The sequence below is a fragment of the Symphalangus syndactylus genome, chromosome 12, assembly GCF_028878055.3.
Source record: "Symphalangus syndactylus isolate Jambi chromosome 12, NHGRI_mSymSyn1-v2.1_pri, whole genome shotgun sequence".
Classification (NCBI taxonomy): Eukaryota; Metazoa; Chordata; class Mammalia; order Primates; family Hylobatidae; genus Symphalangus; species Symphalangus syndactylus.
The window spans coordinates 124849012-124871030 of record NC_072441.2 but is presented as its reverse complement, the minus strand read 5'-3'; the positions used below and the strand labels follow the sequence as shown (position 1 = coordinate 124871030).

The following is a 22019-nucleotide window of genomic DNA, read 5'->3' as shown; positions in this document are numbered from 1 at the left end:
CAGGAATGATGGGATCTCTGCAAAGTATGGGAACAGTCCCACACCAAGAACTGTCTGACAGGTGTTTTGGGAAGAACAAATGGAAAAGGAAACTGAAAAAAAAATTTTAGCATCAAAAACCATAAAACATTTGGGAATAAATTTTAAAATGTATAAGACCTCTACAATGAAATACTAATGAGAGAAATATTCAAAGATTTAAATAAATAGAAAAATATATCATGTTCATGAACTAGAAAAGGCAACACTGTTAAGATGTGAATTCTCCCCAGACTGACTAACCTATAGATTCAATACCATTCTAATCAAAATCCTACCAGGCTTTTTGTTGTTGTTGTTGTTGTTGAAACTAACAAACTGATTCTAAAAGTTACACGGAAATGCAAAAAACCTAGAATAGCCAAAATCATCTTTGAAAAAAAGAAACAAAGTGGGAGGAATTATATCTTGATTTCAAGACTCACTAAAAAGCCATAGTAATAAAGACAATATGGTACTGACATTATGGATAGATGAATAGATTAATGGAAAATGAGTCTAGAAATAGATCCACACATAATTGATTACTTAATCACTGATAAAGGCACCAAGGTAATTTAAGTCTTTTTAATAAAATGGTGCTGGAACAACTGAATATCCATATTAGGGAAAAATAAACTTTGACTCTCTTCCTCACATCAAATCCAAAAATTAACTTGAGAAGGATTACACACTTAAATATGAAAGCTAAAATTATAAAGCTTTTGGAAAAAAATGTAAGAGAATGTTAAGATATCTTAGTATCTTAGGGTAGGATTTCTTTCTTTCCCTTCTCTCCTATCTTTCTCCTCCCTCCCCTCCCTCCCCTCTTCCCCTCCTCCCCTCCCCTCCCCTCCCCTCCCTCTCTCCCTCCCAACCTTCCTTCCTTCCTTTTTTTTTTTTTTTGAGACAGGGTTTCACTCTGGAGTCCAATGGCACAATTTGGCTTACTGCAACCTCTGCCTCCCAGACTCAAGCGATTCTCCTGCCTTAGCCAACCGCCACCACCCCCCCCACACCCCCCACCACGCTCAACCCGCCGCAAGTAGCTGGGACTACAGGCATACGCCACCGTGGATGGCTAATTTTTGTATTCATAGTAGAGACGGGTTTCGCCATGTTGCCCCGGCTGGTCTTGACCTCCTAAGCTTAAGTGAGCTGTCTGCCTTGGCCTCCCAAAAAGTCCTGGGATAACAGGCGTGAGCCACCACAGTCAGCCCAAAGATTTCTTAGAAAATTAAAGGTTCTACCACAAAAGAAAGAAACTAAAAACTGGATTTCATCAAAATTTAAAACTTCTATTCCTCAAGAGACACAGTTTAAAAAGTGAAAAGATAAGCCAAGACCTAGAATACAATATTTCCAATACATCTGAAAAGGACTTGTTTTCAGAATATATGAAGAACTCCTATAAATCAGTAATTAAAAAGACAACCCCATAATGAATGGGGTAAAAGATCTGAACAGATATTCATAAAAGAATGCTCAATAAATACACAAAAAGACAATCAGTCTCATCAGTAATAAGAGAAATGCACATTACAACCACAATGAGATACTACTTCATACTCAAGAGAATGATTGAAATAAAAGACTGATAATACCAAATGATAGCAGGGATACAGACAACTGGCATTCTCCTATATATTACAAGAGTGTAAAATGTTACAACCATTTTGGAAAACTGTATGGCAGTTTCTTACAAAGTTTCATATACTTGACCCAAGCAATTCCACTCCTAGGTACTTACACAAGAAAAATGAAAACATATGTAGCATGCATAGAGTTGTTTAAAAATGCTCATAGCAGGAATATTTACAATAGCTAAAAACTGGAAATAATCTAAATGTACATCAATAGGAAAACTGATAAACAAATTGTGATATTAATGGAATATTACTCAGCAAAAAAAAAAACAAACTACTGATAAAACAACATGGATAAATCTTAAATTGATATTGAATAAAATAAGCTAAATACAGAGTTCAAAGTACACTTCCTTTTATACAAAGTTCTGGAACAGGCAAAAATAAACTATGGTGCTAGAAATCAGAACAGTAATTGCCTTTGGGAAGGGGGAGTAATTGAAAATGGGCATGAGTCAACTTTCTAGGGTAACAATGTAAGGGTTCTATTATCTTGATTAGGGTGGTTCTTACATAGGTATATACACTGGTCAAAACTCACCAAAACTGGGCCAGGCGCAGTGGCTCACGCCTGTAATCCCAGCACTTTGGGAGGCCGAGGCGGGTGGTTCACGAGGTCAGGAGATTGAGACCATCCTGGCTAACATGGTGAAACCCTGTCTCTACTAAAAATACAAAAAATTAGCCGGGCATTGTGGCGGGCGCCTGTAGTCCCAGCTACTTGGGAGGCTGAGCCAGGAGAATGGCGTGAACCTGGGAAGCAGAGCTTGCAGTGAGCCGAGATCATGCCACTGCACTCCAGCCTGGGCAACGGTGAGACTCAGTCTCAAAAAAAAAAAAAAAAAAAAAAAAAACCAAAAAAAAAGCCTCATCAAAATTGTACACTTTAAATCTGTGTATTTTATACTATGTAAGTAATAACTCAGGGGTTTTTCTGTTGTTGTTGTTGTTTAAAGCATCTCCACTAAGGGAAGAGTACTTAGACCATCTCTAGATTTTTGTTTGCTAAGGAAAAATCCACATTATCCTGGCTTTATCAAACACCTGGATCTCAGAAACTTCTCTTTTTGGTACAAATAAAGCTTAAAAAAAAAAAAAAACCCTCAGTATTCTCTCACCTATCAATGAAAAGAGAAAATATTAAGAATGTTTGACTAGATGATTTTTATACCGTCAACTAAACAAAGCAGAAAACATGGAAAAAAAGTATTTAAGAGAGAATGATTTTTATTGTTCTGCTGCCAGACACTGTATCTTTTTAGTGTCTTGACAGATTTTTCCCAGGACTATTTATTTATAGGTGCTATATGGCAGACTATTTTTTTCTATTTGGCACACTAGTTTAAGTCATCATTAAGACTATTTTAAATAGCAAAGAAAAAAGAAAAACCACAGAAAGCTAAAAAACTCCAAAAATACCTTTATTATCTGAGCTAGAGACACACTCTCCTGCTGAGCAAGTGAAATGCCTCTAACTCTTTCTACATCTGACAGTTGGCGCACCGACTCCTCAATGGCGTTCAGATAACTGAGTTCTGCTGCCATACGATGATGGAGGCCAGCAGGAGAAAAGCGCTTAGAACCTGGAAGGCATGACAATGGTCAAATGGAAAAGTTAACATGAAATTACACCTCAGATTTCTAAAATCTGTCATTTTAAAAGCCAAAATCAACTTTGCTTTCCTTTGTAGAAAAAAACTGGGACTCAGTACAGGAATACCTTGAAGATACTGTAGGTTCAGTTCCAGACCAAAGGAATAAAGTAAATAACAGAGTAAAGCAAGTCACACAAATTTTTTGGTTTACCAGTGCATATAAGAGTTACATTTGCACTATACTGTAGTCTAGTAAGTGTGCAATAGCATTATGTCTAAAAAAATGTACATACTTTAATTTAAAAATACTGTATTGCTAAAAAATGCTAACAATCATCTGAGCCTTCAGCAAGTCCTAACGTTTTTGCTGGTGGAAGTTTGTACCTCAATGTTGATAGCTACTGACTGATCATGGTGGTTGCTGAAGGTTGGAGTGACTGTGGCAACTTCTTAAAATAAGACAATAATGAAGTTTACTGCATCGATTGACTCTTGCTTTCACAAAAGATTTCTCTGGAGCATGTAATGCTGTTTGGTAGCATTTGACCCACTTTCTGTAGAACCTCTTTCAAAACTGGAGATAATCCTCTCAAACCCTGCCACTGCTTTATCAATTAAAGTTTATGTAATATTTACATAATTACTGTCATTTTACTAGGAGTAGATTCCATCCCAAGAAATCACTTTCTTTGCTCATGCATGAGAAGCAACTACTCATCCATTCAACTTTTGTCATGAGACTGCAGCAATTCAGTAACATCTTCAGGATCCAATTATAATTCTAGTTCTCTTGCTATTTCCACCCTATCTGCAGTTATTTCCTCCACTGAAGTTCTGAACCCCTCAAAGTCATCCATGAGGGCTGGAATCAACTTCTTCCAAGCTCCTGTTAATGCTCATATTTTGATCTCCTTCCATGAATCACAAATGTTCTTAAGGGCATCTAGAATAGTGAATCCTTTCCAGAAGGTGATCAATCTACTTTGCCCAAATCAGCAGAGGAATCAGTATCTATGGCAGCTATAGCCTTACACAATGCATTTCTTTTTTTATTTTATTTTATTTTATTATTATACTTTAGGTTTTAGGGTACATGTGCACAATGTGCAGGTTTGTTACATATGTATCCATGTGCCATGTTGGTTTGCTGCACCCATTAACTCATTTAGCATTAGGTATATCTCCTAATGCTGTCCCTCACCACTCCCCCCACCCCACAACAGTCCCCAGAGTGTGATGTTCCCCTTCCTGTGTCCTCATTGTTCTCATTTTTCAATTCCCACCTATGAGCGAGAACATGCGGTGTTTGGTTTTTTGTCCTTGCGATAGTTTACTGAGAATGATGGTTTCCAGTTTTATCCATGTCTCTACAAAGGACATGAACTCATCATTTTTTATGGCTGCATAGTATTCCATGGTGTATATGTGCCACATTTTCTTAATCCAGTCTATCATTGTTGGACATTTGGGTTGGTTCCAAGTCTTTGCTATTGTGAATAGTGCCACAATAAACATACGTGTGCATGTGTCTTTATAGCAGCATGATTTATAGTCCTTTGGGTATGTACCCAGTAATGGGGTGGTTGGGTCAAATAGTATTTCTAGTTCTAGATCCCTGAGGAATCGTCACACTGACTTCCACAATGGTTGAACTAGTTTACAGTCCCACCAACAGTGTAAAAGTGTTCCTATGTCTCCACATCCTCTCCAGCACCTGTTGTTTCCTGACTTTTTAATGATGGCCATTCTAACTGGTGTGAGATGGTATCTCATTGTGGTTTTGATTTGCATTTCTCTGATGGCCAGTGATGATGAGCATTTTTTCATGTGTTTTTTGGCTGCATAAGTGTCTTCTTTTGAGAAGTGTCTGTTCATGTCCTTTGCCCACTTTTTGATGGGGTTGTTTGTTTTTTTCTTGTAAATTTGTTTGAGTTCATTGTAGATTCTGGATATTAGCCCTTTGTCAGATGAGTAGGTTGCAAAAATTTTCTCCCATTCTGTAGGTTGTCTGTTCACTCTGATGGTAGTTTCTTTTGCTGTGCAGAAGCTCTTTAGTTTAATTAGATCCTATTTGTCAATTTTGGCTTTTGTTGCCATTGCTTTTGGTGTTTTAGACATGAAGTCCTTGCCCACGCCTATGTCCTGAATGGTACTGCCTAGGTTTTCTTCTAGGGTTTTTATGGTTTTAGGTCTAACATGTAAGTCTTTAACCCATCTTGAATTAATTTTTGTATAAGGTGTAAGGAAGGGATCCAGTTGCAGCTTTCTACATATGGCTAGCCAGTTTTCCCAGCACCATTTATTAAATAGGGAATCCTTTCCCCATTTCTTGTTTTTGTCAGGTTTGTCAAAGATCAGATGGTTGTAGATATGTGGCATTATTTCTGAGGGCTCTGTTCTGTTCCATTGATCTATGTCTCTGTTGTGGTACCAGTACCATGCTGTTTTGGTTACTGTAGCCTTGTAGTATAGTTTGAAGTCAGGTAGCATGATGCCTCCAGCTTTGTTCTTTTGGCTTAGGATTGACTTGGTGATGCGGGCTCTTTTTTGGTTCCATATGAACTTTAAAGTAGTTTTTTCCAATTCTGTGAAGAAAGTCATTGGTAGCTTGATGGGGATGGCATTGAATCTATAAATTACCTTGGGCAGTATGGCCATTTTCACGATATTGATTCTTCCAACCCATGAGCATGGAATGTTCTTCCATTTGTTTTTATCCTCTTTGATTTCACTGAACAGTGGTTTGTAGTTCTCCTTCAAGAGGTCCTTCACATCCCTTGTAAGTTGGATTCCTAGGTATTTTATTCTCTTTGAAACAATTATGAATGGGAGTTCACTCATGATTTGGCTCTCTGTTTGTCTGTGATTGGTGTATAAGAATGCTTGTGATTTGTGTACATTGATTTTGTATTCTGAGACTTTGCTGAAGTTGCTAATCAGCTTAAGGAAATTTTGGGCTGAGACAATGGGGTTTTCTAGATATACAATCATGTCATCTGCAAACAGGGACAATTTGACTTCCTCTTTTCCTAATTGAATACCCTTTATTTCCTTCTCCTGACTGATTGCCCTGGCCAGAACTTCCAGCACTATGTTGAACAGGAATGGTGAGAGAGGGCATCCCTGTCTTGTGCCAGTCTTCAAAGGGAATGCTTCCAGTTTTTGCCCATTCAGTATGATATTGGCTGTGGGTTTGTCATAGATAGCTCTTATTATTTTGAGATATGTCCCATCAATACCTAATTTATTGAGAATTTTTAGCACGAAGGGTTGTTGAATTTTGTCAAAGGCCTTTTCTGCATCTATTGAGATAATCATGTGGTTTTTGTCTTTGGCTCTGTTTATATGCTGGATTACATTTATTGATTTGCGTATGTTGAACCAGCCTTGTATCCCAGGGATGAAGCCCACTTGATCATGGTGTATAAGCTTTTTGATGTGCTGCTGGATTTGGTTTGCCAGTATTTTATTGAGGATTTTTGCATCAATGTTCATCAAGGATATTGGTCTGAAATTCTTTTTGGTTATGTCTCTGCCAGGCTTTGGTATCAGGACGATGCTGGCCTCATAAAATGTGTTAGGGAGGATTCCCTCTTTTTCTATCGATTGGAATAGTTTCAGAAGGAATGGTACCAGTTCCTCCTTGTATCTCTGGTAGAATTCGGCTGTGAATCCATCAGGTCCTGGACAATTTTTGGTTGGTAAGCTATTGATTATTGCCACAATTTCAGAGCCTGTTACTGGTCTATTCAGAGATTCAACTTCTTCCTGGTTTAGTCTTGGGAGGGTGTATTTGTCGAGGAATTTATCCATTTCTTCTAGATTTTCCAGTTTATTTGCGTAGAGATGTTTGTAGTATTCTCTGATGGTAGACTGTATTTCTGTGGGATCGGTGGTGATATCCCCTTTTTCATTTTTTATTGCATCTATTTGATTCTTCTCTCTTCTTTATTAGTCTTGCTAGCAGTCTATCAATTTTGTTGATCTTTTCAAAACATCAGCTCCTGGATTCATTAATTTTTTGAAGGGTTTTTTGTGTCTCTATTTCCTTCAGTTCTGCTCTGATTTTAGTTATTTCTAGCCTTCTGCTAGCTTTTGAATGTGTTTGCTCTTGCTTTTCTAGTTCTTTTAATTGTGATGTTAGGGTGTCAATTTTGGATCTTTCCTGCTTTCTCTTGTGGGCATTTAGTGCTATAAATTTCCCTCTACACACTGCTTTGAATGTGTCCCAGAGATTCTGGTATGTTGTGTCTTTGTTCTCGTTGGTTTCAAAGAACATCTTTATTTCTGCCTTCATTTCATTATGTACCCAGTAGTCATTCAGGAGCAGGTTGTTCAGTTTCCATGTAGTTGAGCGGTTTTGAGTGAGTTTCTTAATCCTGAGTTTTAGTCTGATTGCACTGTGGTCTGAGAGACAGTTTGTTATAATTTCTGTTCTTTTACATTTGATGAGGAGATCTTTACTTCCAACTATGTGGTCAATTTTGGAATAGGTGTGGTGTAGTGCTGAAAAAAATGTATATTCTGTTGATTTGGGGTGGAGAGTTCTGTAGATGTCTATTAGGTCCACTTTGTGCAGAGCTGAGTTCAATTCCTGGATATCCTTGTTAACTTTCTGTCTCGTTGATCTGTCTAATGTCGACAGTGGGGTGTTAAAATCTCCCATTATTATTGTGTGGGAGTTTAAGTCCCTTTGTAGGTCACTCAGGACTTGCTTTATGAATCTGGGTGCTCCTGTGTTGGGTGCATATATATTTAGGATAGTTAGCACTTCTTGTTGAATTGATCCCTTTACCATTATGTAATAGCTTTCTTTGTCTCTTTTGATCTTTGTTGGTTTAAAGTCTATTTTATCAGAGACTAGGATTGCAACCTGTGCCTTTTTTTGTTTTCCATTTGCTTGATAGATCTTCCTCCATCCCTTTATTTTGAGTCTATGTGTGTCTCTGCACGTGAGATGGGTTTCCTGAATACAGCTCACTGATGGGTCTTGACTCCTTATCCAGTTTGCCAGTCTGTGTCTTTTAATTGGAGCATTTAGCCCATTTACTTTTTTTTTTTTAATATACTTTAGGTTTTAGGGTATTTTTCTTTTTTTATTATTATAAGCCCATTTACATTTAAAGTTAATATTGTTACATGTGAATCTGATCCTGTCATTATGATGTTAGTTGATTATTTTGCTCGTTAGTTGATGCAGTTTCTTCCTAGCCTCGATGGTCTTTACAATTTGGCATGTTTTTGCAGTGGCTGGTACCGGTTGTTCCTTTCCATGTTTAGTGCTTCCTTCAGGAGCTCTTTTAGGGCAGGCCTGGTGGTGACAAAATCTCTCAGCATTTGCTTGTCTGTAAAGTATGTTATTTCTCCTTCACTTATGAAGCTTAGTTTGGCTGGATATGAAATTCTAGGTTGAAAATTCTTTTCTTTAAGAATGTTGAATATCAGCCCCCACTCTCTTCTGGCTGGTAGAGTTTCTGCCGAGAGATCAGCTGTTAGTCTGATGGGCTTCCCTTTGTGGGTAACCCGACCTTTCTCTCTGGCTGCCCTTAACATTTTTTCCTTTATTTCAACTTTGGTGAATCTGACAATTATGTGTCTCGGAGTTGCTCTTCTCGAGGAGTATCTTCGTGGCGTTCTCTGTATTTCCTGAATCTGAATGTTGGCCTGCCTTGCTAGATTGGGGAAGTTCTCCTGGATAATATCTTGCAGAGTGTTTTCCAACTTGGTTCCATTCTCCCCATCATTTTCAGGTACACCAATCAGACGTAGATTTGGTCTTTTCACATAGTCCCAAATTTTTTGGAGGCTTTGTTCATTTCTTTTTATTCTTTTTTCTCTAAACTTGCCTTCTCGCTTCATTTCATTCATTTCATCTTCCATCAGTGATACCCTTTCTTCCAGTTGATCGCATCGGCTACCGAGGCTTCTGCAATCTTCACATAGTTCTCGAAACTTGGCTTTCAGCTCCATCAGCTTCTTTAAGCCCTTCTCTTCATTGGTTATTCTAGTTATCCATTCGTCTAATTTTTTTTCAAAGTTTTTGACTTCTTTGCTATTGTTTTGAATTTCCTCCCGTAGCTCGGAGTAGTTTGATCGCCTGAAGCCTTCTTCTCTCAACTCGTCAAAGTCATTCTCCGTCCAGCTTTGTTCCGTTGCTGGTGACGAATTGCGTTCCTTTGGAGGAGGAGAGGTGCTCTGCTTTTTAGAGTTTCCAGTTTTTCTGCTCTGTTTTTTCCCCATATTTGTGGTTTTATCTACTTTTGGTCTTTGATGATGGCGATGTACAGATGGGTTTTTGGTGTGGATGTCCTTTCTGTTTGTTAGTTTTCCTTCTACCAGACAGGACCCTCAGCTGCAGGTCTGTTGGAGTTTGCTAGAGGTCCACTCCAGACCCTGCTTGGCTGGGTGTCAGCAGCGGTGGCTGCAGAACAGCGGATTTTCATGAGACCACAAATTCAGCTGTCTGATAGCTCCTCTGGAAGTTTTGTCTCAGAGGAGTACCTGGCCAAGTGAGGTGTCAGTCTGTCCCTACTGGGGGGTGCCTCCCAGTTAGGCTGCTCGGGGGTCAGGGACCCACTTTAGGAGGCAGTCTGTCCGTTCTCAGATCTCCAGCTGCCTGCTGGGAGAACCACTACTCTCTTCAAAGCTGTCAGACAGGGACATTTAAGTCTGCAGAGGTTCCTGCTGAATTTTTGTCTGTGCCCTGCCCCCAGAGGTGGAGCCTACAGAGGTGGAGCCTACAGAGGTAGGCAGGCCTCCTTGAGCTGTGGTGGGCTCCACCCAGTTCAAGCTTCCTGGCTGCTTTATTTACCTAAGCAAGCCTGGGCAATGGCGGGCGCCCCTCCCCCAGCCTCGCTGCCACCTTGCAGTTTCATCCCAGACTGCTGTGCTAGCAATCAGCGAGACTCCGTGGGCATAGGACCCTCCAAGCCAGGTGCGGGACACAATCTCCTGGTGTGTCGTTTTCCAAGCCCGTTGGAAAAGCGCAGTATTAGGGTGGGACTGACCTGATTTTCCAGGTGCCGTCTGTTACCCCTTTCTTTGACTAGGAACGGGAACTGCCTGACCCCTTGCACTTCCCGAGTGAGGCAATGCCTCACCCTGCTTTGGCTCGCGCACAGTGCGCTTCACCTACTCTCCTGCACCCACTGTTTGGCACTCCCTAGTGAGATGAACCCAGTACCTCAAACGGAAATGCAGAAATCACCCGTCTTCTGTGTCGCTCAGGCTGGGAGCTGTAGACCGGAGCTGTTCCTATTCGGCCATCTTGGCTCCACCCCCACAATGCATTTCTTAAATAATAAGACTTAAAAGTTGAAATTACTACTTGATCCATGGGTACAGAATGGACTTTGTGTTAGGGGACATAAAAACATTAATCTCCTTTTTTATGTCCATCAGAGCTCTTGGATGACCAGGTGCATTGTCAATTAGCAGGAATAAATATTTTTTCAAATTTTGAAAAAAACACTTCGAAAAAAATCTTTTTTTTTTCTGGGCAGTAGGTCTCAACAGTGGGCTTAGAATACTCAGTAAACCTGAGTGCTGTAAGCAGATGTGCTGTCATTCAGGCTTTGTTGTTCCATTAATACAACACAGGCAGAGTAGATTTAGCTTAATTCTTTAGGACTCTAGGATTTTCAGAATGGTAAATGAGCAATGGCTTCAACTTCAGCTGTATTAACCCCTAAATAGAGAGTCAGCTCATCCTTTGAAGCTTTGAAGCCAGGCACTAACTTCTCTCTAGCTATGAAAGTCCTAGATGACATTTTCTTCCCACATAAGGTTATTTCATCTACGTTGAAAATCTGTTTAGTGTAGCCACTTTCATCAATTATCTTCTGGATAACTTGCTGCACTTCTATATCAGCACTTGTTGCTTCATCTTGCACTTTTATTTTGTAGAGATGGCTTCTTTCTTTAACCTCTGCTAGCTTCCAATTTTTCTTTTGCAGCTTCCTCACCTCTCTCAGGCTTCACAAAATTGAAGAGTATTAGGGTCTTGCTCTGGATTAAGCTTTGGCTTAAAGATGCCACTGGCTTGATCTTCTATCTCGGTCCCTAAAACTTTCTCCGTATCAGCAATAAGGCTATTTTGTTTTCTTATCTATCATTCATGTGATACCTTTCTATTCCTTCAAAAACTTTTCCTTTGCATTCACAACTTGGCTAACCGGCACAAGAGGCCTAGCTTTTGGCATATCTTGGCTTTTGACATCCCTTCATCACTAAGCTTAATCATTTGTAGCTTCTGATTTCAAGTGAGAGATGTGACTTTTCCTTTCATACGAACACTTAGAGACCATTGTAGGGTTAGTAATTGGCCTAATTTTAATATTATTGTGTCTCAGGGAATAAGGAGGCCAGAGGGAGGGTTGAAAAAGGGAAAGGGGTGAGTTGGTGGAGCAGTCAGAACACACACAACATCGATCCACTAAGTCTGCCCTCTTAAATGGACATGGTTGGTGGCACCCAAAACAATTATTAATACAACAGGAACATCAAAGATCGCTAATCGCAGATCACCATAACAGCTATAGTAATAATGAAAAGCTTGAAATATTGAGAGATTTATCAAAATTGTGGACAGAGGGACACGAAGTAAGCACATGCTGCTGGAAAAATGGCACTGATGAATTTGTTCAATACCATGAGCCTTTAATTTGTTAAAAAAAAGACAAAAAAAAAAAACCCTGCAGTATCTGTGAAATGCAATAAAGCCATGCACAATAAAGCAAGGTATGCCTATACAATGTACTTTACTTCTATATGTGTGCACACGTACATGTGTGTATACATACATACGTATACATATAAACAGGAGTGCACATATGGGACATATTTTTCAGATATGTTTTGACTAATGCTGGCTGACAAGATGGGAAAAAAATCAACATTACTGAATCTCTTGTGCTTTTCAATATTTAATTTCTTGCAGTTTTTAATACTTGAAAAGTAATCATATTCACTTGAAATAATATTTCTCTATGACTCAACTGAAAGAAAAGGAATTTTGAGAGAAAAAATTTCATATCGTATTCTAAAAATCACAATTCCATGGATCTACTTACCTGGTTTTGGAGCTGCGTTCTCTATCATTGTTCTGCTGGCAGCCAGGTTCAAATCAGTGAGAGCTGCATTAGGCTTAAATCCTGTTATAGTTGGAGGCATTACTGACGACTTAGATCTTTCTGAAGAAGTTCCTGGTAGGTCAAACTGCAATGATTTCTGGGAACTTGGTGACAGGGGAGAAGTTGGAGTTTTCTGAGATCTTCCCTTATCTGATGAGACACTAGAAGTTTTGATCCACAAAAACATTAGAGGAAGGAAAAGTACTTTGTAAACCAGCTAAATAATTCGAAAGAACAACATATAAAAAAACTTTATCAACATTAGCTTTAAAAAGTTGTGATTTAGGCATTTATTCATTAATATAGTCACTATGCTGAATGAATGACTATGAATATTCCTCTAATTGCTAGAATTACAGTGGTGAACAAGCAAGGCAAAAACCCTGCCCTAAATACAATGGAAACGGAGTAGCTTGATTAAACTAGCACTGAACTCTTCCCTCTACAGTGTACATATATTATGAGTCACTCATTATAGCATGAAGCAAAGTCTTCTAAAATAGACACTGTACAGCAATAAAATTGGAGCCATATATGAGTCTTAAAATACATCTCTGAAAGAGAATATTTTATGTTAAAAGGTAAGAAAAGACAAAAACTATTCTTTTGTTATACTCTCTTGTTGAGCCAAGGATCACAGAAAAAATTTTCACCCTATCCATCTTTAAATACTTAATATACTTCATTTCTTTATATCTACTTTTTAATACTACATCTCTTTCTTGAACTTTCTAATAAGTAACATAACAGTTTGTAACAACTCTTAAGGCATTTAATTCAATACAAGGCATGTTTCTAGCATTTCTTTGAAAAAGTAAGCTCATTAAAGGTATTATTTCTTGTAACATCAAGCATGTTGCCTTGCACTGAATATTTATTTACTGAATAAATTATTGAAAGATACTCTATAAAGCATTTTAGCACAGTTATATTGCCAATATACTGAAACAAGTTTGCTTTTAGCTTCTAATAAAATGATGAAATAGCTTTCAAAGGTAAAAATTTCTCTTATACCCAGCATAAAAATACTTGAATAGAAGTAGGCCTGAGAGGCACTCATGTGTTTATTTGACCCTTAATTTTCTATTGATACTTTAGATAAATACTATTTCTAACAGTCTATTTCATGTATGAAACACAAAAAGAATGATCATTTTAACAGATTTCTGTTAAATAATTAAAACACAACATCAAACAAAACAAAGTACTCTGCACCTCACCTTAGGGTTTTATAAGATGAATTTATATTTGCTTTGCAGATAAAATTCAGCTAGACTAGCATTTCTAAAAGTATATTTCCAATAATGTTAATAAGCTTTCCCAAAAAGAAAGCAAAAGAGCTTGGGGACAAAGAGTGACTATAGCCAAATAAGAAAAAAAAAAAAAAAAGAGGTTAAACAATTTTTGAAAAATCTGGACTTCTCCTTATCAAAGCCTCCAATTATTTTATCCCTGTGAATCTCCATTGGTGGGGAAGGGGAAATCTAGATTGCAGTATGGGGCATTGGTGAAACTTATTTGGCTATGGATCTCATTAAGAAATGTTTAACTTTGTAAATTTCGTCAAGTTAAATCATCAGAGTAATTCTTAAGGAAAGGTAAAGTTTTCTAAATTCCAAAATCACTGACAAAGAAAAAAAATTTAATTTTAAACACAGAAATAACGGTATTAATGATGTTTAAAATTTAATTTTAAACACAGAAATAATGGTATTATTTGTAAAATGAAAGCACTAAAAATGGTAATCTTTATGTGTCATAGTACTAGAAAAAGCACAAAGTTACTTTAAAAGGAAAAAATAAATGCATGTCTTCTCAGAGCCTCAATTTCCAAGACAAAACCAGTGCACACATGAAAAGTCATATGGACAAATGAGTAGGAACTGTATAGCTAGCAACAACTGAAGGCTATTTGTAAGCAACAGACTAAGTGCATCGTATACGATATTAGAAAGAAGAGAAAAAACAGTACGCAAGCTCCATAATCAGTGAGAGTGAGATTTCAAAATCTGCCTGAGTGGTCTAGCAAGTTCAGCAGAAAAGTTGAGAGGAAGAAATAAACAATAAGACAATAAGGATGCTAAGTAGCTGTGCTGAAACAATGGATGAATAGATGAGAACTGACATTTATAGACAAAAGAAATGAGATAGTTTGTGGTAGCCCAGTGAAAACACTTCAAGTAGAGTTACGCACTTAGAATTGATCTATGACCTCACAAAGCACCCTAAGCAGGGTAGCTGCTTAGTCAAAAGACTGAGCCAAGAAAACAATTGTAACAACAGCATTCAGCATAGAAAACTGGGTTGTGCTAGAGGGAGAGAATTCCTGAGAAAGAGGTTATAACAGTTTAGATGATACATGACCATATTCTAATATACAGATAAAGATTAGAGCTGTGAACAAAGCTATGAAGTCTATTTGTAAAATACAGAATTTTGTAGTAGCTCAGACATGCACGGTTAAGGAGACTGCTGAGCTAAAATTCATTATATGGATTTTTTGAATATCAATTATATAACTTTAATTATATATGAATTACAGTATAAAATATACATTACTTTACCTCACAGAATGTCCAGAAAGATCCTCCAAAGTGCCATCTGTATCAAGAGTCTGCTCAAAATCTTTAACAGAAAGTTTGCTGCTGGTCCCAGATTTCTTTCCTTGATGGGAGCCATGTTCTGCTTTTTCCTCATCAAGAAGTGAGTTCTGAACATTTCCAGTGAATGAATCCAACCCTGTAAAGCAAATTTCTTATAGAGCTGATTCCCAATAATAGAAGTTTTTAAGAGAGATAATTGATATATAGATTTCAATAAAATAATAAAAAGTATAAATCAGAATATTTAAAATTTGACTTATACTATATTCGAAATCTGTTTTCCATATCTAAAATAAAGCAGTTCATCCTTCTGTCTCCATTTAAGGAAAGTGAAGTTTCTTCCATTAATTCCACTTGCTATTAATAAATCATTCTTAGCTCAATAGTAATAAAAGATAAATATATTAAATAACAATAAAATACTAATCTATTCCTATGAAAAAGTAACCAAAAAGAATTTTTTAAAGGATAAAATCCAGAGCTGGGAGAAAAATCATACCAACTGCTAACTGAACTACATAATTCTTTTGAAAAAGTCTATGGTAAGAACTATGTAGCCTGATTTATAAAAATATTCACATTCTCTGACTCTCAATAATGTTACTCATAGGAATATATCTTAAGAAGATGACTGAAACAAAAATTATGCATGTTATTCAATGTGTAACTCTGTAACTCAAATAAATTTAATCTACATTTGTAACAAGAGAATACCTGTCTAAATCACATAGATAATAGTAACCTGAACATTTATATAGGACATTGTAATTCGAATGCACTTTATATATAGTACCTTATTGCTCTTAAACACGTTATGAAATAAGTACTATATCCCCAATTTACTGATGAGGTAACTAGAGATCTATGGGGCTTAATAGCTTGCTTAACAAGGTATTCTGCTCTGATCAACAGCAGAAATAGGACATATACCCAGGCCTCCTGACTCTAGTCTAGTACACTATTCATCTTGATTGTATGTTTAAACAGCAGCATGGGAAAGTATTTATTATTACCTTTTAAAAAAAGCGGATTACAAAACTGCATATAAATTTTAACAGTGGCCCAAACAAATTTTAAATATAAAATATGTATTTTATATATTATATATATACATGTTTATATATACACACATATGTATATATACACATAAATATATGTGTATATATACATTAAAATTTTTTGTAAAAATTTATTGTAAAATTACTATATATACTTTAAAATATACATATACAAAAAAATTTAAGGTTAAACTTTAAAGATATATATGGTTAAAGAGCAAAAGAAAATACAAAAGTGAAAAAAATACCCTTTATACTCATATTCATAGCAGTATTATTCAACATAGCCAGAAGATGAAAGCAACCCAAATGTCCATCAACTGATGAATGGATAAACAAAATGTGGTTTATACATACGTGGGAATATTATTCAGCCTTAAAAGGAAGAACATTCTGACACATGCTACAATATAGATGAACCTTGAAGACATTATGCTAAGTGAAATAAGCCAGTCACAAAAGGACAAATATGATTCCACTTACATGACATAGCTAGAATAGGCAAATTCATGGAGAGAAAGTAGAACAGTTATTACTAGGCGCTGGGAGAAGAGGAGAATGAGAGTTATTATTGAATGGGTATAGATTTTAGTTTGGGATGATGAAAATGTTCTGGAGATAGATAGTGATCACGATGGCAAAACATGTGAATGTACTTAATGCTAATGAACTGTACACTTGAAAATGGTTAAATTCCCTAGTGAAATTCATAGAGACAGAAAGTTAGAATGGTGGTTGCCGGAACTGAAGGGAGGGAGGAATGGAGAGTTATTGTTGAATGAATACAGAGCTTCAGTACGGGAAACAGAAAGTTCTGAAGTTGAGTGGTGGGGATGGTTGTACAACAGTATAAACGTGCTTAATGCCACTGAACTGTACACTTAAAGCAGAATATTATTAATCAATTAGAAAGGACTCTATAAAGTCTATTTAGGATCCCAAGGCTAGAAGCAAGCTGTTAATACTGATTATTGCGAATTTTTCTACAATAAAGCTGCACTGCTTTCAGAGTAAGAGTGCTTTATTCACTTAATATTGTTTGTTGACAATAAATACACAATTTAAAATTTTTTCTTGACTTTAAACAACTAGAAATTGTAGACAAGATAATGTTCTGTGCAAGAAAGGCCTACATTCCAGTCCAGGGACCCATATGAAAAGAAAATGTCCTGACATTAAAAGATTGCCAAGTAAAGCCATATTCCATATCTTAAAGCAAAATTTTTTTTCCTAGGATTACCACTTTAATCTACCAACTACTTTGAACTACACTGGGTAAATTTTTGTACAGAGCATGCAGACACTCCTTTTCACCACCAGATGGAGCATATACAATTAAAATCACACTGATTTTAGAACTTGGGGATGAAGGAGAAACTAAGTTTAAGAAGATGCTGTGGAAAGTGAAATATATCAGGGTTTTTCTGGTATTGCAGGTGAGGATTAGGGAAACTGAAAGCCACGAAATGCTACCTATACTTCATCTGATCTGTTTTAGATGATAATGTTTTAAACCTACATTAAATCATATTATTAATACACATATACTCAATAAATCATGATTTTTTCTTTTTTTTTGAGACAGGTCTAGCTCTGTCGCCCAGGCTGGAGTGCAGTAGCATGATCATGGCTCACTGCAGACTCAACTTTGGGGGCTCAACTGATCCTCCCACCTAAGCCTCTCCAGTAGCTGGAGCTACAGGTGTGCGCCACCACACCTGGATAATTTTTCTATTTTTTCTAAAGACAGCGCTTCACCATGTTGCCCAGGCTGGTCTCGAACTCCAGGAGTTTGAACTCCTGCATCAAACGATCCACCCAACTCAGCCTCACAAAATGCTGGGATTAAGGAGTGAGCTACCATGCCCAGCCTATATCACGGTATTTCAAAATTGTGCAGTATATCATACCAGACGATAGACTGGATTTGGGAGTCAGAAGTCAGAATCTGGGCTTTGCCAATAACAAGTTAGTGACCTTAGGTGAGACACTAACTTAGCAAATGCTAACAATTGCAAAATAAGAATTGAGCAAGATCAGCATTTCCCAAACTGTGTTCAGCTGAATTCTAATGCCATAAAATGATGACTGATGATCCTGTAGTCAAAATACACTTGGAAAATGCTTCATACTATAGCCTCATCCTTATCCTAAAATAAGTAATGCGCTAGCATATTACAGTGTTGATGAGTCTTACAGGAAAGAATCTTGTTTCACTCTAAAAGAATTTCTCAAATTTATGGAACCATGGAGCTCTTTTATTCTCAGAACACTTATGAAACAGTCTATACCACTAAACTTGTATTTCACAAGAAAACACAGTTTGGGAAGTGCTGGTAAAATGATGTCTAAATGTCCTACAAAGACTTTCAGAACACTTCCAAACTGCCTATATTAGGTTAATGATTTAAAAATAATTTCTCCTAGCACTCTCATTGGACGTATAAACTGGCACTAACTTTCTGAAAGGCTATTTGGCAAAATGTACCACATTTTAAACATGCCATATTATTTGCCCCATTATCTTACCTCTAGGATTCTCCCCATAGGAAAAAACCAGACTAATACATAAAGATGTATTTACAAGGATATTCAATGCAGTAGTATTTATAATGGAATAAAGAAAAAAGAAAACCTAAATATCCAGCAATGGGGAAAGAGTTAAATAAATTATAATATATTCAAATAACAAGCCAGGTGCGGTGGCTCACGCCTATAATCCCAGCACTCCGGGAAGCTAAAACAGGTGGACTGCTTGAGCCCAGGAGTTTGAGACCAGCGCAGATAATATGGCAGAAGCCGTCTCTACAAAAAAATAGAAAAATTAGCCAGGTGGGGTGTGGTGTGCCTGTAGTCCCAGCTACTTGGGAAGCTGAGTGGAAGGACTGATGGAGCCCAGGATGTTGAGGCTACAGCGAGCCATAAGTCATGATCACACCACTGTACTCCAGCCTGGGTGATAGAGTGAGACCCTGTCTCAAAAAACAAAACAAAAAAAGCAAAAACAGAATAGTATTCTGTTACTTAATGGGTCTAGAGTTTATTTAGTGGGTAGTCCTTACAAATGGTAATCCATATTTACTGACAGAAAAAGATACCCATACCCTACAGACAGAATAAAATTGCATGTAAAAGGTGATCCCATACACATAAAATTGCCTATTTGTGTGTGCCTACAAATTGTCTGGAAGGACTCTTACTAAAAATGTTAACATTTCACACCCATTAGGATGTCCTATTATCAAAAAAGCAGAAAATATAAAGTGTTGGCATAAATGTAGACAAAACAGAACCCTGTGCATTGCTGGTGGGAATGTAAAATGGTACAGTTGCTATAGAAAACATTATGGCAGTTCCTCAAAAAATTAAACATAGCATTACCATTTGATCTAGCCAATTCTGTATCTGGGTAAAGCAGGGATTCAAATAGGGTATTTGTACACCAATGTTCATAGCAACATCATTCACAATAGCTAAAAGGTGGAAAATACCAAAATGTCCATCAACAGATAAATAGATAAACAAAATATGGCATACACACAGCATGGAATATTATTCAGCAATAAAAAGAAAGGAAATTCTGATACATGCTGCAACATAGATGAACGGTGAGTCAGATATTATGCTAAGTGAAATAAGCAAGATAAAAAGGATATAATAATACTCTATTATTCCAATTATATGAACTACCTAGGGTAGTCAAATTCATAGGGACAGAAAACACAACAGTGGTTACCAGAGGCTGATGGACAGAAGAATGGAGTTATTATTTAATGGGTACACAGTAGAGGAATATGAAAAATTTCTAGAGAAGGACAGTGGTGATGCTTGCAACAATAATGTGAATGTACTTAATGTCACTGAACTGTATATTTGAAAATGGTTAAAATGATAAATTTTGTGTCACGTATATTTTACCACAATTAAATAGGCAGAGGGCAGTGGCTTATGCCTATGATCCCAACAATTTGGGAGGCAGAGGCAAAAGGATTGCTTGAGCCCAGGAGTTCGAGACCAGCCTGGGCAACAAAATAAGGCCCTCGTCTCTGCAAAATAAGTAAGATAAAATGAAATAAATAAAATAAATACTTTTTTTTTTTTTTTGAGACGGAGTCTCGCTCTGTCACCCAGGCTGGAATGCAATGGCGCAGTCTCAGCTCACTGCAACCTCCGCCTCCTAGGTTCAAGCGATTCTCCTGCCTCAGCCTCCCAAGTAGCTGGGATTATAGGCACCCACCAACATGCCTGGCTAATTTTTGTATTTTTAGAGATGGCGTTTCACCATATTGGCCAGGCTGGTTTAAATGTTAACATCCGTTATCTCTAAGAGAAAGAACTAGAGGTGATTTACTTTTAAATATAGGGTTCTATATTCATTGATGTCTTCCTCCTATTCCTGTTCCTTCCACCCCTTGAAGACTTTTAGCTCAATGAGCAGGATTTATTTTATGTATTTATTTTTTATTTTACTTTAAGTTCTGGGATACATGTGCAGAACGTGCAGGTTTGTTACAGAGGTATATATGCGCCATGGTGGTTTGCTACACCTATCAACCCATTATCTAGGTTTTAAGCCCCGCATGCATTAGGTATTTGTCCTAATGCTCTCCCTTCCCTTACCCCTAACCCCTTGACAGGTCCCAGTGTGTGATGATCCCCTCCCCGTGTCCATGTGTTCGCATTGTTCAACTCCCACTTATGAGTGAGAACAGCGGTGTTTGGTTTTCTGTTCCCGTGTTAGTCTGCTGAGAATGACAGCTTCCAGCTTCCAGAAAAAACATTTTTGGAAGCAACATCATTCCCCTAGCTAGACACCATCCTGTGAGTTTACAAAGCCTTTGCCTAATCACTTTATACAGTGATTATCCATCTCCGTAGGCCTACGGAGCAAATTTAAGCCAAGAGTAGAAATGAGGACATTGAAGGGTATCTCAATCACTCAAAAATATTTACTGAATGCCAATGAGTCAGCTACAGTGCTAGGTACCGGAATGTACACATTATCTCCCTTAATTTCATATGAGCTTAAAAATTACCATATCTATTATTATCTCTATTTTATAGATAAGGAAATTTGGGTATTATATTTAATGATAGAGATGTATACACTATAAAGCTTTTTTAAAAAACCAACTGCAAAGCGATTATTTACATTTGTTTTTAAAATAAAGTCATGTGTCCCAGCACTTTGGGAGGCCGAGGCAGGTGGATCACGAGGTCAGGAGATCGAGACCATCCTGGCTAACACGGTGAAACCCTGTCTCTACTAAAAATACAAAAAATTAGCCGGGCATGGTGGCGGGCGCCTGTAGTCCCAGTTACTCGGGAGGCTGAGGCAGAAGAATGGCGTGAACCCGGGAGGTGGAGCTTGCAGTGAGCCGAGATCGCGCCACTGCACTCCAGCCTGGGCAACAGAGCAAGACTCCGTCTCAAAAAAATAAATAAATAAATAAATAAATAAATAAATAAATAAAGTCGTGTGTGTATAATTTTATGTATACATCAAAAATGTTAATAGTAATCTGTGAACAGAAGGCTCAAAGGAAATTTGTCTTTCTTTGAAGAGTGTTTATCTCTAATTTTTAATTTTTTATCATTGCAAATGTATTCCTTTTGTATTAAGGAAAAAATTCATAATGTTATATATCAAAAGGTATTATTATAATGATAAATAAATATGAAAGCTAATTACATTACCATAAGAAATTCTTCTAACTTCTTATAGGATCAAATCATAACTTTAGATTAGTACAACAAAATCATTGGTAAGAGAAAAAGTTACCATGTGGAATTCCACTTACATTCTGTCTTTTCCTTTTTTCCTTTCTTTCCTTTAGAAGAAGTAGATGAACGAGACGATGCAGCAGACTGAGCTCCTGATGAATGCTGGGAGGTAACATCCACAGAGGAAGGATCATAGGCAGACTTTCTGTTAGAATGGTCCTCCTGAGGGCCTAAAGTGCTACTG

At 37.3% G+C, this 22019-nt stretch overlaps 1 protein-coding gene across 8 annotated transcripts in view; it reads right to left on the bottom strand.

Moving 5' to 3' along the window:
- The window catches only part of CEP350 (centrosomal protein 350), a 171538-nt gene that overhangs the window by 77855 nt on the left and 71664 nt on the right, over positions 1–22019 (bottom strand). For 7 of the 8 annotated variants that reach the window (XM_055255030.2, XM_055255031.2, XM_055255036.2 and 4 more), the window contains 4 exons: positions 21853–22016; positions 14955–15129; positions 12331–12551; positions 3084–3247 (listed from right to left, as the gene is read on the bottom strand). In XM_055255030.2, coding sequence (XP_055111005.1) covers positions 3084–3247; positions 12331–12551; positions 14955–15129; positions 21853–22016 — 724 coding nt within the window. The remainder of the gene's footprint in view (positions 1–3083; positions 3248–12330; positions 12552–14954; positions 15130–21852; positions 22017–22019) is intronic. The other variant, XM_055255035.2, reaches the window with a different exon arrangement.